General features: G+C 44.2%; 1 protein-coding gene across 2 annotated transcripts in view; it reads right to left on the bottom strand.

The window, feature by feature from the left end:
• Positions 1–5: 5 nt before the first annotated feature.
• LOC111252661 (uncharacterized) overlaps positions 6–15431 on the bottom strand; it is a 54326-nt gene continuing 38900 nt past the window's right edge. For both annotated transcript variants that reach the window (XM_086992399.1, XM_022810909.2), the window contains 3 exons: positions 13369–13589; positions 3850–4246; positions 6–3725 (listed from right to left, as the gene is read on the bottom strand). In XM_086992399.1, the coding sequence (XP_086848525.1) occupies positions 3190–3725; positions 3850–4246; positions 13369–13589 (1154 nt within the window). In that variant the 3' untranslated portion in view covers positions 6–3189. The remainder of the gene's footprint in view (positions 3726–3849; positions 4247–13368; positions 13590–15431) is intronic.

The following is a 15431-nucleotide window of genomic DNA, read 5'->3' as shown; positions in this document are numbered from 1 at the left end:
CCTGTGTTTCTGTTTTATTTTTAAATACAAATTTTCGTTTCGACATTATCTATAGACGTACGCAAGTTGAGGTCGTGTCTGTTACTGTAAATTCACTATACTTCTATGTATTGTTTTTTTATTATATTAAAGAATAATATTATTGTTCTAAGGGGTACCGGAGCTAACGATACACACAAGACATAGTGGCACACATCCGATACGGATCGAGAGGTGCGTGAAGTCATTGTTAAGCAGACGGGATTTAAATCCATCACTGTCACGTCAACGTCGTCCGACGTAGAAATTTGATTATATGAATTTATCTATATGCTATATATGTACATCGTTGTCGCGCCATAAGCCCGCGTGGGCAGACGCACACTGTGCATTCTATCATGATCAAGCAGGCTTCGACCATCAAAGTCACTGTTTTTAATCTTCCTAAAAACAGAAGTTAGTTAGCGATATTGATTGATAGGAACCAGAATTAAACAGCATTGAACTAGCTCGTCGATTGACTGGATTATAAAGTGATTTAATCTTACTCCGACGACAGCTGAATTTTGCGTGGTGAAGAAGGTACGGTAACAGACCGTTCCGGAAACGATGGGCAATTACCAATGAAGATATTTCAAAGGAGTAAGCATTATACCCGGGCTCGAAATATAGGTAAGTGCTAGATGGATATTTATATATAAAACAACAGAACACGGAAAATAAGTTGCGGTGCCAGTGAGTTCAGGTTATGCTTAGTATATTAGCGGAAGTAGAAAGATTAGCTTTGTCTCTTCTTAGTTGATGCAGTGCAATCTAAATCATTATTGCAACTCATCATGGCTATGCTACACAATAACATGGCGTCATACGGCGGGCAATTCGTTTTTTCTACGTTGGTCCATTTAGAAGTAAACACGGAATTGCCCCCAGTCGCTTATTCGCATTTCGCTTATTTCGATCATAGGCACACTTTATTAACATGCATTGCCCTTCATATGGGTTATTCATTGAGATATTGATCTGGCTAAATTTTTTTTCCGTTAGTTCGAAGAGGTGGCTGGTCGAGTAATTCCACAAGAAACCAAAAAGGAAATATTCTTACTCGTATTTTCGATTACTTTGACCCAATAAAATCCACAAGATAGTCGCGTCTCTTGAAAAAAACCAGCTTAGCTGGCATATTAGATGGCATCTATTGAAAAAAAAAACAAAAAGTTGAATCAATAAAATTTTATCTATCATAGACTACATAATCGTTGGGTCGACGAGAGAGTATCTAATCAGAACTGTGCGATGGGCTCAAGGGGTGCCATAGGCGTAATGGACGATTATAGCCTATAGATTAAGCAATGAGACGATTATTGTTACTGATTCTATCAACCACCGTTGCTGTTTTGACCGCGTTACTAACGAGCGAGTTCAACTGACGATCGAATGGCTTCTCGTCGACGAAGGATCTGCACTAAGTAGCTCATCTTTTTCTACTCATACATACCCCGTTTTCGCTGCAGCTATAGATAGAGAGATTTCATCGTAAGAAAAATTCTCGCGGTACATCTATCGAGTACCCCCTTAACGATTATTCAGACAGCGCATCGCATTATAACATGCTCTTTGTATTTCAAAATCGGCCGCGGGTCCTAGTGTGCTAATGACGGTGATGTGGCGGTTCTTTTTAAATATTGCGCTAGTGCTATTTATACTATGATCAATTGGAATGGGGCCCGTTCAACGTTATCTTATCTAAATGTTAAATGCTTAGGTTTATGTCACTTTTGACAATGGACAATAAGGAAAGTGACATCGATTTTGTATTTTTAGCCTTTTCAGCTTGTCGCACATTCAAAGGTCAAACTGGCAGAATATTTAGGTATTTGCTCTCACGCCATTTTGCAGATAGGAAGCCTGCAAGATAAATAAATCACATTACGAAGAAATCTCGTGGCACTGTCCCGCGCTCTCTTTTCTCCCAAGTAATACATGTCTACAGAATAAATTACAATTATCAGATGTGTGTGTTGCTATATTTTACCGTGTGAGGTTGTGTTCTACGATCATAAAAGTCACATATATATATATATATATATATATATATATATATATATGTATATGTATATGTAATTGTATCCATCTGTCCGTACGTGTATCCCTTGAGATAAAATTTACAATTTTCGATAACGTTTATTGGTTTTCGGCTTACGCTGGCTCTCCCCTGCGTACCGCTAAAGTGCATACACGAGCGGTTTAAGGGAAACGTCTATTCCTAGATCTCATCTATTAATCATGCCGCTTGATAATTTACCATTATGTCTGAATGAATCCAAACAGCATCTCCCTCTGCGTCAGTTTGTACACGTCCTTACTGAATACCCGTCGTATCAGTTTTTTTTTTTCAATGACAATTGCACTAAACATTATCCACAAACACCTTCTGCTCTAAACAAATCTCAGTGATCCTCTTCGTCATCCCTGCAGCAGCAGATGTTTCCTAGGACACTTCAATCTCTAATTGACTGACGATCTTTATATCGCAAACCTAGATTAAGTTCCAGTAGCAGGAGGAGATGGATAGATTCGTACGCACATGGTGCAAACAAATTGGATGTAACTGCACCGAAGTAGCAAGTAGATTGACGACGAAATCTATTTGATAAAACAGGAAACATACGAGATATATTTGTATTAACAGGAAGTAGGTTACATGCAGTTGCAGTCCTGACTTTGAACATATCTGCTATTGGAACTTCCAGCAAACGCCAATATAGTAAATTTCCTATACCATTGAAAATCTACCGAACTCCCAAATCAGTGATACCTGGCTGAGGTTGTTGATCTTTCAACATATTGAACACGGTCTGAAGGTCTAATTTCATACGATCCTGCCGAACGCAAAAATCATTACTGCCCCACTTTCTATTAAAATGGCCGAAACTGCAGAAAATTTTAACTGTGTTATATTGACGAAGCGTCCTTTTAACGCTTCGAAACAACATCTGCTTTTATCTTTCAGTCACAAAAAAATAGGCACTCGCACAACATATTTACATCGTGAATATCTCGCTTGCTTTCCGTTCACAGCTATTCCACTCTTCGTCTCGTGGTCACGTTTGCCCATTATGTATCATTGTTGTAGTGTCTTCTTTTTTTTCTTCAAGCTACTCTATTTAGTGCAAAGGTAGAGGCGGAGCTCTTGGTATTGTCTCGGAGATTTTAGAGTGTCAAACCTCGAAGACCGGCTCCACTCAACTGCCCACCCGGGTAATAAAACTGACCAAAGTCCGCCCCCGTTAAGTAGCCGTTAGCAGCTGGTGCTGGAGAGAATACTTCGTTAAACGTGGCAGTTCCATTCTGCGGGGTAGGAGCTCCATGACACATAGCTGCTGCCGCGGCCGACATATGGTGATTATTAACTCCTGGCGCCTGAGTGGCCTGGCCAATACTGCCCTGGGTGGGCCATGCGTTCGGACGGTTCCAAGGCATGAGGTCGTCGATCGCGGCATGGCCGTGGGTTGTTCCAGCCGGAGTAACTGCATGTGAGTGGTATTCCTGTGAGGCAAGCTGACCCACCCCAACACCAACACCCACTGCATGAAGGCCTAATGCGCCCACTGCGGGGTAGGCACCTCCGGTCTGATGCTGAAGCCCAGCCGTGCTGCTCTCCGAGTGGCCACCTCCACTAGTAGCTGTCAATGAGGCCAAGTCACTGTCCTCGCGGCACGGATGCGATGTGAGTCCGCTATCCGACTCTGAAAAATTAATAAAGCAACAAATGCTGCTTAAATCGCTTTTGCTACATAGAACTGATCTAAGTGTAGTTTAACTGAAAAAAAGAACTAATATAATGAGATGTGTTTTTCTGTCTTTTCATACCATGGTTGTTGCGTGGATTCGTGTTGTCGGTGCTAGTCACGTTTGCGCTTGCCGCATTTGCTGCACTTGAGCATTGATCTTGCTGCTGTTGCGGCCCAGCCTGCTGCTGACTCGCTCCAGGTTGGGATTGAGGAGTGGGGTTTGATGTATGGTAGACGGTGCCAGGGCCAAGCGAGGATTGGGGGGACACCGCCTCGTTGAGCAGGCCACCGTAGGCCGATGAGGAGTAAACCGACGGTGAAGCAAGGGCAGGAAAGCCACCGACAGCTGGCAGATGCGTCCCATGATGACCGGCGTGCACAGGGTGACCACTATGAGCCGAATGTGTCTGAGGATGATGTTGGCCGTTATGTCCAATTTGTTTGCGCCAGCGAGCGCGTCGATTACTGAACCAAACCTATAAAGGGACACGATAATAGCAACTCGTGTTGTTAGTCGCTCGGGGTGAGCGTACGGAAAAGGGAAACGAGGGTTTCGAAAGACGAATTTGATATAGGAATCTAATAATCTGTTCATTTTCGGATTATATACAAACAGGAGTGCCGTCTTCATCAGCGTTTAGCTTGTCCTTTAGAAATGGACCCATTAAAAGGCTCAGTTTTATCAAACTAATACGAAACGTTTAGCCTCATTGGCAGGTAACGATCATATTGAGTGACGCTGACCAATTTTTCGTCCTATTTTTTCTCTCGATCTCATAACTTTGTCGACAACGTACGTTCAATCTCATTGCTTCGTGCGAACGCGCATAAGTGGGTGGGTGCTTATGGGCAGAACGGAAAAAAAGATTTTCGACCATTTGAATGCTGTGTCAAGGCCCGCCATGCTTATACTGGCCTGCTTACGAGTAACAAGATACAGAAAAGCAAAGCGTATAGAAACACCGAATCGAAAACGCGAAATAAATCTCAATACCCAGCCGATTGCTTCGTACGCGACAGTAAGGAAGTGTTCGCGAAGAAAAAGAGAATCCAACGGGTGCCTACTACTGAGAGATGCCTGTAGCCACGAAAGCTCTACCGACTCCGGTTCGCTAACGCGTACAACTACTACACTTCGTTCAGTCGACGCTGATCGTCGATGAAATGGCGTACACATGGCCTGGTAACGTCTAGTGAAATAAAGGCCAATCCGCGACTATAGTAGGGTGTTCCTTTACTCCATAAGCTGATCGGTAATCGAGTGAACATTACGAAAACACTCAGTCATATGCCCACTAAAGTGGGCATGTGACTGAGGGACCGTGTGTATACATACGCGATGTTGGACACGTCTTCTGAGTCTGCTAAGTCGCAGCGGTTGCCGCCGCCGCCGCCGCCGACGCCGTCAAACAAGCGACGGAGGGGCGGGCGGCAAAGATCTAAAGCGGCAAAGGGAGTCCGAGAGAGATGAGTTGTGCCGCGATCTCCTGCCGCCCGCGAACATCACTCGGTGGCAGGGTGAAATGGAATTAACTCAAGCAACAGTCGAATAGATGGACAAAAGGACGAACGAACAGCGCCACTGCTAGCGTTGCCGTTGTATACACAGTCGGCAGGAAACACACACTCCACACAAATCTTGCAGAATCCATCTTCCCCCTTTCTTTTTCTATCGCTTCTTTTTCAAACCGTGTGCTTCCACGAGGAGACCAAAACAGTATGATAAAAACAGGAAGATGGCCGCATCTTGTAGACGCGAACGATGTGAGAACGAAAAACCCACATTGCCGCCGCGTAAACCGCCGTGAGTGCGGCATGCGTGATCTTGTATAGCGGATTTGTAATAGTTAACCACTCGTACAACCTGTGAAGATGGTAGAAATGTGGAGCGGGAACGTGTCTGGCTAGCAGTTTCAAAGACATTTTCTTCTTGGCCCTTTGCTAACACGACATTTGACTAGGTGTAGAATTGGGACGCACGTAAAACTTGAGACGTTTACTCTAGTGCTAGTAGTGAAATATTACGACTGTATATCCGGCTCGGCTCATGCAAACGCTTTGCGAGTAAAAGTGAGATAGACCCATAGGGCGATTAGGACAGGGGATTGTTGGATAAAACAAATGATCTGAGAATTAGTCAGTAACAGATGAATGTCGAAGCGCAGAGCAGCTGTAAGGTCAGTCAGTTGACATGCCAAGCCATATGTTCTTCTGAACGTATAGCCTTCTATGAACTCGAATCTGTGTGGCCAGCTACGATGCACGATTTGTTCTATTGGCACGGATTTCTAGTACACGTAACCTGAAATGGAAAAGCTTGTCGGAAGGAGGGCGATTTTAAGACGTTTTAAACCTATCACATAAACATAGAGTACAATAAGGCCAAACTACTAGACTGACAGGTTTTAACAAAGACTTTACAACACAACATTGTTCTAATGGACACCTAACCGAAACAGATTGCGCGCATTCACAGGAAGATATCGTCGCCCACTGTAAACCGGCGACGTGAAAGAGTCCATTTACTTTTGTCAGGTATGAATCTATGTTGTGAAGTACGTCGTCCTTCGTGCACCCGGCACACGCTACTGACAGAGTTATTTAGCAGCGTCTGCAGTCACTTCGTGGAAAGGGCGTTTACTAAATAGCAACAAATCACATTTTGAGCATGACAAATAGTGAAGCACTGCGTGTCTGTATAAGCACTGATGCCATTGAGAATACCGGTAACTCATGTTTCATTAATCGAGCTCGGATTCAATACGGAATCTGACAGAAGGCCTTCTAGCAAAATGTAACCTATGCTCGGGCATACCCGCATGAATACGCCGTTCCAGTTATCGTCTTACCATCTATCGAAGCACAACTTGAGTAGCTAGCGATTACGCCCGTGCTTCGTATGCGGCAAGCATCGATACGATCATAACTTAACCGGATTTAACTACCGAGAAACCGACAAGTGCTTTCGAAGGACACAGTTCGATCGATGAACGGATCAGCAAACGAATTTAATGAGGGAATCCGCATCTACATTAACAGCAGCACCCATCCAACTGAAAACGTATGTTTATAAAGCTCAAACGAACAGTGGAAGAAAGGAGCAAAAGACAACAAAAATGAAGATGAGATGCCTTCGTGGAGCAATTCGTGTGCCACGATGGTCTGTAGAGTGTCAAAGAGTCGAAACGAAAGCTGTTCCACCGAGAACATGAAGCGGCTTTCCGATCAAGTACCTCTCCGATTTGAACGCTCGATCAGCCAAAGGATAAAGGAAACACGTGCTCTGTCGCTGCTAGGATACCTGACTGATTGTTGCTAGTTGGTCAGCTGCGATGAGGAGAAACCGTCGCTGATCACAACGAGAGGGATCCTTTGGACAGTTATCAGCCAAACGGATACCTAGAGAACAATCAATCAGAAGTCCCAATTGGCACCTTAAATACAGCTAGCGCCGCCAAGAGCTCAGAGAGCGTTCTGCTGCTTCAGCTTAGTTTAGTTAGTTCAGCTGGCGCGTGGTTGAAGATTTAGCCAAGGCCTAATGGCTCTGAACCTTCATGAAGACACGCGCCGTTGTTGCCTATCCATTTCGTAACGACGCGCAGTGGCATCAATAGTTGCCTGTGTAATACACTGACTGATGTGCAGCGCGTCAGCTAGTCGGTCGGTTCGATACGTACCTCTAGTTGATACGTTGTTCCATGTCGGTGCGGTCTCATGGCAATGACTAGAGGCAGGCGACAAAGGCCTATCGACTTCTTCGGCTTGTTATTGACCGCCCACCGACGTCGGCTTTCTGACGGGTTTCCGTCATCTTATGACGAGCCGCCAGCGTTAGGTAAACGCCTGACATTCAACAAGTGACTGCTGGTGGCTAACACCTAAACCCAACGAGGAGATAGCAGCAGCAGCAACAACAGTGAGTGAATATAGAGGAACATCATACGCCAGCGGCTTCACGGAGCGAAATCCTGAACAGCACGACTTCAGCACGCCCGCTCTGACGCTCGCGCGACTCTCGTAGACACCTCACAAAGGTGTGAAGCAGAAACATGCAGGGAGGTTGACCGCTACACGCACCGATAGATCAAGGGGTGGAAGGACGGTCAGACAACGAATAGCAGCATCAGTCCGACAAAGTACATGTCATAACTTGGTTGTGAAGTAGGCCTACAAGTATCTGAGGTAAAAAGGGTCGGTCCATCCGTCCGGGTGGGCTGCCGCAGACCCGCTCAGTTACCCGCCATTTCTGTCGACTAGTTTTCTTATTCTGTTTAGAATCAGAACTTCTGCTTCTGCATCTCAGCAAAAAACTCAGGTTTGGGCTGTTTGCATTGCTATCACAAAACATACCCGTCATTATGACCATCATGATCACTCACGCCGGCTGCTACCAAACGTTGTCTATACAAGCCTTCACTACATCACACTGTATGACAATCCCAACCGTGCGCCCCAGCCACTGAGCACTTCTTTTTTTTTTATCCCGGAGAGTTTTCAAGTAAATATACACCGCCAATACAATTAAGAGTTAAGAAGCTAACAACAAAGAGTTCTAGTCATACAACTGGCATCAACGATGTGTGACTTGTAACACATCGGATCCGCTCAGCAAAAAAATATGGCAATCAGACCAAAACAAAAACGGAAAAAAATATGTAAGCAAATTTAAGCTGAAACAAAGCAATCAAAAACAAAAGACGGTCATGAAATATGAAAGAAAAATGAAGGGTATCGTCGACTGTATGGACGATAAGCAAAAGTGGGCAAACATTAGCCGACCAAGCGATTACTCGTTGTCTGCTAGGCACGCAGTTTTATTTTTACCATTTGAGTACTTCAGGCAGCCACAGAATACCGTTATTTAAGACTATCTCCTATATATAGTCGAACGAATTATAGAATGATTTGAAAATCTTAATATGATACCCAAACAAAACTTATCATTCTCTAGTCATATGGTCCCATTAATGGCTATTCTATAAATATAGTACACTCCTTCGATAAGGTAAAGCTGGCTGTGACAATGCTAACCATATTTTCTGCTTCTTTATGTCTAGCCGAATAGGGCGTGCGTCCTTTACGAAACGGTAAATACAGAAGACCTCGTCGTATACCTCGTCGAGTCTTCCTAACTGAGGCGATGATTGCAGGCCATTAAATGTCACATCGCAACAATAACTGCAACACGAACAGCTACAGCAGCTGTGAAATATATAAACATGCCGCGTCGATCATTTGGCGAGTGTCGACTTCTCGCCCTTCAACGTCGACGCTTGTTTTTTTTATTTATTTACTTTCATTTGGCCTAACTTCTGTCGGCGCCTATCTGCGGAGTTTACTTCAAAACGGTCGACGGACCGACTAGTCTGGCGGCCTAGCGGTCGTCGATATCTGAACAATAACCACTCACGACGACTTCGGAACAAGTCGGATTGAAGGCAAAGAAAGAAAACAAGCAGCTAACCGCTAGCAATGTATTAAATTATACGTAGACGGTTTCGGGGCGGCGAGAACCGAGGACCCGGACAAAGGGTGTCGGACGCTGCCTATAGCATTAGCCAGCGTCGAAGTCAAAACGCGACGTATGGCTCCCTACGGCGGTGTATGAAGCTCTTTATCCGTACCGCTCGGCGCCGCCAGTCGATAATAGAGACGCTTTGTCAAAAACGAGCCGCTGTTTACCCCTGTATCAGACAACGACAACAATTTTTTACAAACAACGAACACTACAATGGTTATATTTTATGTAGATATGCTGCGGAAAACAATGAAAGGGAAATGAGGAAGTAGGCAAGGACCCATGAAAGCCAACGGCAGGTTACGGATCGCCGATAACTTGAACTTAAGCATCTACTGTCTGTACTAATTCTACGCTTTCTGCTTCTATTAGCACGGCCGCGACAAGTTGTATCGGCTGGTCGGTAGCGAAATGATGATAAATTTGGATTTTTGAACAACGACGCTTCGGCGATTGTCACTACCGTCGGCTGTGATTAACGTCGATGATGAAAATAACGAAGATAGCGTACGTTTTCAGACAACGCTCAACATTGAGTTGTTAAAAAAAAGACAGCAGGCCAATTTGCGGTAGCTGTCCTATTTGCCAAGCAAAAAAATCAAAGATGATGAAAGAAAAACGTAAGAAAATTGCCTTGAATTCTGGTACTGAATGGTAATGAATATGTGGCACGGGTGAAGTACGATAGGCTTATAGCTGCTTCCATCACTGCTCAGCCTGGAACCTCTTTGCCAACAAAAGGACGATTGCAATAAGGCGTTAGATGAAAACTAACGGTAACTTATTCTCCTGCTAATCGTAGGCACACGTTGGGCTCTAGGTTCAGACCCGGACAGAGACAGATGGTTCATTTCGTGTTGGAAGCCAGCCAGTCGCCTATCTGTCTGAACGAGAGCACGTGGCGGGATTGTCGATTGTCCATTCAGGTTGAAAAGTCCTATTTTATTATAACTTCGCAAAAAAAATGCAAGATGAATTAGAACTGTTAACTTACCTACTTATTATGGTATGAACAATACAAAAAAAACGTTCTAACAATAACAGTCAGCCGTAACCGTATGATATGAATAAGATATTGAGAGAATGTCTTTCTTCATTATATTGGTCGTTATATAAGTTCTGGTAGTCATTGGGTCATGGCAGCTACGTGGACGACAATCGATTGGTTTGGACATCGACATCGTCAAGGTTAGACGGCTGATAGATAAATGGTACCGGTCGCCATGCCTGGCTGTAAAGCTGTCTACATTAAAGTGCAAACAAATTGTTCGATCGGCAGATCAAGTGGCTCAAAGCCTTCTATCCACCTATGCTCGCTTGACTCGGAGATATTGTGGGTATTCTGGGAGTATAGTACGGCACCAGATGTGGCCAATGACATCAAATAAAATAGAGCGCCGCTGTGAGGTTCCGTTGTAGCACCCAAACAACATCTCAGACTGAAGTACTTCGAGGGGCATAGTGTCTCAGCGGCCGACAAGGTCAAAGTGGCTCACCGTTTCGAAGCGTTCTTCCGTGTCATAGTAAAAATAGCACCAGACCGGTGACAGCTAAATGCCCCGTCTTCGACGAAGCAAACGCCGCCTTGGTTAACTTCGGACACGACAGATATGTACAAAAAGAGATGCCTACTCTCACAACTATATGCGATCAGTGCTATAGGGCATGCAAAATCGGTACCTAGCAGAGCGTTGCCATCCTAATAAAACAATACGTACGTACACGAGGACAATAGAAGTACCACTGGACTAGCGTATACAATTGTAGAATTTTGGAACATAGTACAGCTAAACGTACAATAGCGTTACAACGTTAACACAAGCCGAATGATTGATACTTAAGAAGCACAAAATCGGGCAAGCCTATCTGCACCTTTTTTGTTGCCTGAATGATGCACTAAGATAGATAAAGCGTTCATAATTATTATAGGAGATTGAGGGTTTACAATAAATGGTAACGTTAGATACATTCTCAGCATCTATCTTTATGTAACACCGAACATGAAATTAGTGGAACGCTAAGGACTTAGCCCTTTAGATTAAGTGCATTCTAAGTGTGTCGGTATAAAAAGAAACTTGTTTCTGAGCCTGCCGGTATTCCGGTGATACAAATCCGAATAATCCATAATAAGATCATCTACCTCTGATGAAAACCAATTGAACCTACTAGTCCTTTAGCCAAAATGAAACATCATTAAAAATCAAGTCCAATTACAAACGAATTTCACTGATCAAGTACGATTCTGTTGTTTTTATTTGTATCAGAATATGAAAACAACGGTACACTTTCATTCTTAACAACTAGAACAGGCGCCAGCAGAAAGCTACCACCTACCTTGTGTCGTCTGCATAGGCATTACTATGCGTAACACGTGTCCTGTAGAAGGCACGCTATAAGCCTGGTTATCTTTGGTTTTGAGAAACAACAATTTTTCATAGCATAGACCAATTACCTACCTCATCTGCCCCTCGACGGCCACACAAGCTAGTATCTTGTACTGCGCCAAAACGCCTGTACCCCCTGCCGGCAGGCCTGCTTTACAGTTCCTTCTAAATTCTGCTGCACGTATCGAGCGTACTAGTTCACTGCCTGACGGCCCAACGGCTCGGTCTGACGACCAACCCTTGTAAAGATAATCTATCATTTTGTCACTTAATTTCGAATAATTAGTGTCAGCGGCACTTATTTACCAATTAGACCGACCAGATCACATTAAAACTCTGCTCAGAAACGAGTGAAACAAGTTACACGAACGACCCTCGAAGAAAGAATGCGGTGGTTTGCACGTAAAGCTTACATCGTCTTTAACGCCACCGCGTCAGAAATACGACAGCGTTACACGTAGATATACGGGCTAATGGTTCACAGCTTAAAACCTTAACTCGGACTAGAGATAAACGTGAATTGTACGGATCCAGCAGTAATAAAATTCGCCCTTTGAGAAAAACACTGGATAATTTAGCGAAAGTTGTTCTGCACAACACAACTGTTGTATGGTGTACCGTAGTTGAATGTCTGTATCTGTGTGAAACGGCGATGAGTGTTCGAAATTTTAGCGATAGGAAGGCCGAAGGACATTTTTGTAACCTACAAATAGAAGGGGAAAGTTTTTGACACTCGGACAGGGATAGGGTACCGAGAAACTGAAAGATTACGATAGGTACAGATTTAAGATCTAGTGAAGCCGACAATACGGGCGGTTAGACATGACAGGCTAGTTAAGCGGGGGAACTTCGAGTGGCCACAATCAATTAGGACAACACGGCAATTTTCATTCAGTTAACTAATGTATTTAGTTAACGAACTGTGAATCGTCTATGGACGAACTGGTAGATCGAGGACCTCTAGTACGCGGCCCTTTTTCTTCTTTTTCAAGGTAATCCACGCAACCACGCTTACGACACTCCCTCTGCGAAACAGATCTTGATAACATAAAACCATTGTACATATTCATCTATGCCTAAAACTATCGAAGTATAGCACCTTAGTGAGTTTTTGGATATATATATCACATAGGAATTTTTTTTAGTTACAGAAGATACTTATGCTAATTTCGTCAGAAGAGTCGGGATCTGTAGGGAAGCAACGGTACCTGAACCGTTCGCACTTTCTTTAAGTGAAATCATGCCGTTCGTCAGAAACAGAAGAAGGATTGCCTATATTAAGATAAGCGTCATGCAACGCCAGCGTTGAACAAGGGGATCGATCATAATTGTTGCTCATGTGTATAGTTCTCTGTGTTGTGTCTATTGCTAGCTGAGGTAAGCACATATCTGAGAGTTGATCTTTCGCGTAAAATATTATTTATATTAAATAGTCACACTGTCGCTTCAACAATTTACCGTTGAAATACACTTTAAAGAATAACATTTAATTTTAGCCAGATGCGGTATCACGAATGGACCTTGACTTGATACGCCAGTTAGCATTTGTGTGACACTTTAAGGATTTCCAGGTTCAGCTGTTATCTATACTTGTCCTCTAATTGGAACAAGTAACCTAGTAAGTGGCAGTTCTCTTAATGTTTCAAATTTAAACTCGAAATGATTCGGTCTCACAGGATTTAGCCAGGATACCCACTTGCACACGAGCCTCGGTGAGACGAGTCCGCTGGGCTACTTCCTCACGGGTATAGATGTCCGGGTATTGAGTTCGCTCGAACGTACGCTCTAGCTCATCCAGCTGTTGTGCCGTAAATGTCGTCCGCGATCTCCGTTGTTTTCTTTTGAGCGTGATCCCGACCTCGCCATCCTCCTGCTCCGACGAAGCACCAGAGTTGTTATCATCGAGATCGAGGCTTGCTGTAAATCCAATCGTTCACGCACAGCTTAGAGTTATCTACAGTTACACGAAGCAGTATCACAGAGTCAACTAATAAACGGAACAACGATCGGAAAATTATCGGGTGCTGTGCAGAAGATGGCTCGGCAAGCTTGCCGCCATTCGGAAGAAGTAGCAGTTTGCTCGCGCCCGTATTTTGAATCGATAATAATATATTTATCGTGTACATATTCATTGAATTATTACTATTAACGTAATTTCAAATTATCCTCAAACTGACAAAGGAGTCCTTTGCCAAAAGACATGCTTGCACACTATATGCACACGTAGACATTACGCGAGCAAGCTACTATCATGCCGTCTCAGCAAGTTCACTCCGTGCTTATCGCGTGCTGCTACCCGATATTGAACCCTGGTTATTTTCGCAATTAAAAAGAGCCAAATGACCATACAAGTCGTCGTCGTCGTCGTAGTAACAATCAGGATATCTAGGCAAAGTTGCCGTAATTATGTCATTATTGGCGCTTGATATTACCTTCGTGTGTTGTATGTCTTTGGCCTCACGTTAGCGTTTTTCTCAGCTTTTCTGACGTAAATTTCTCCCCATTCAATTAAGTCGGGAGACGAATTTTTAGGGTGCGGCGTCAGACACCTTTGACCCCTTCCCGGCCCTTACCTCTAAAAGGGCCGCCCCTCTGATGCTAAAAAAAAATGATTGCCCGCCAACTATCTATGGAATGGCTGACTTTTACATTCCTCATGGAGAAGTTACGCGGTACAGCGGTTTACCTCATCGGCTGCCGTTACCGCTACTTCTGCCAATACCTGCACAATAACATTAATGCTCGCACGATCAGCCTCCTTTCCTCCGGCTTGGCTTAAACAACAGACATTAGGCAATGGTCGCGACTCTTGCAGATGAAAATCGTCATTTGCTGGATTATTCATTGTGCACGACGAGCGACGGACTCGGTAAGCCTTACGATGAACCGGCCTATTCCGAAGAACACCATGGGACCACGGAATGTTGATGTGCGCGCAAAAAATGCCGCGTATGAAAAGGTCAACGAAATACAGAGACACATATGTATCAAAACAGGCAAGTGGAGTAGCAGCGGCTTAAGAAGTAGACAATAAGAACTTAACGAAGACGACAAACGGCCAAATGGACTTCGTTCGTTGCATGGATAGCTGTCGGCTGTACTAATTCGAAAATCGGCAAGGTCTCGCAAGTCGGACAGGCCAGATCAGGACAATCAAGGTCGTCTGATCAAAACAGCCGACAACAGATACGCGTGGTTGTCGCACGCATCGTTTTTCGGGGCCAGCAACGGAAAAAGGGAAATATCTGCATGTAAACTACAATCAGCAGCAGCTACGGCAATATTAGCGATTTCTAACACTTAGCAGCATAGCGCGAGGCAAAGGAGGCGCTTAAGCAGAGGACAGAAAACATTATTAAAGGCTCGTCCGCTTACTTCCGGTAGGATTTAGACTAAGCTTTCATATTCATTCCCCGTTTATCTCGCTATTAAGCGTCTTCTTGAATTCTTTGTATCAAAAGGCCGTCACCTACTTTGGCCGTAATAATACCACTACAACGACTGCTATCACAAGTACCTCGTGTACTCGACGTGGTTCTATGGCATCCGCGTTCTTTCTCGGACGAGCATCTGAGCATCGTCTCCCCCGCCAGCGTTTCGCACGTCATTCTTGCTGGCGTCAACGGCATTACGTACATATAGTACTACTAGTAGTATAAGCGATTCGAGTAGCAGCAGCAGAAGTAGCGAGTGGTCTAGCATACACCGAACGAATGGGCACAACAACGGCGGGCGTGTGAATTTAAATCGATGGGGCGT

Source organism: Varroa destructor, unplaced genomic scaffold (genome assembly GCF_002443255.2).
Source record: "Varroa destructor unplaced genomic scaffold, Vdes_3.0 BEIS01000006.1, whole genome shotgun sequence".
NCBI classification, from domain to species: Eukaryota; Metazoa; Arthropoda; class Arachnida; order Mesostigmata; family Varroidae; genus Varroa; species Varroa destructor.
The sequence above is the reverse complement of the archived record's forward strand: the minus strand, read 5'-3'. Positions and strand labels throughout refer to the sequence as shown.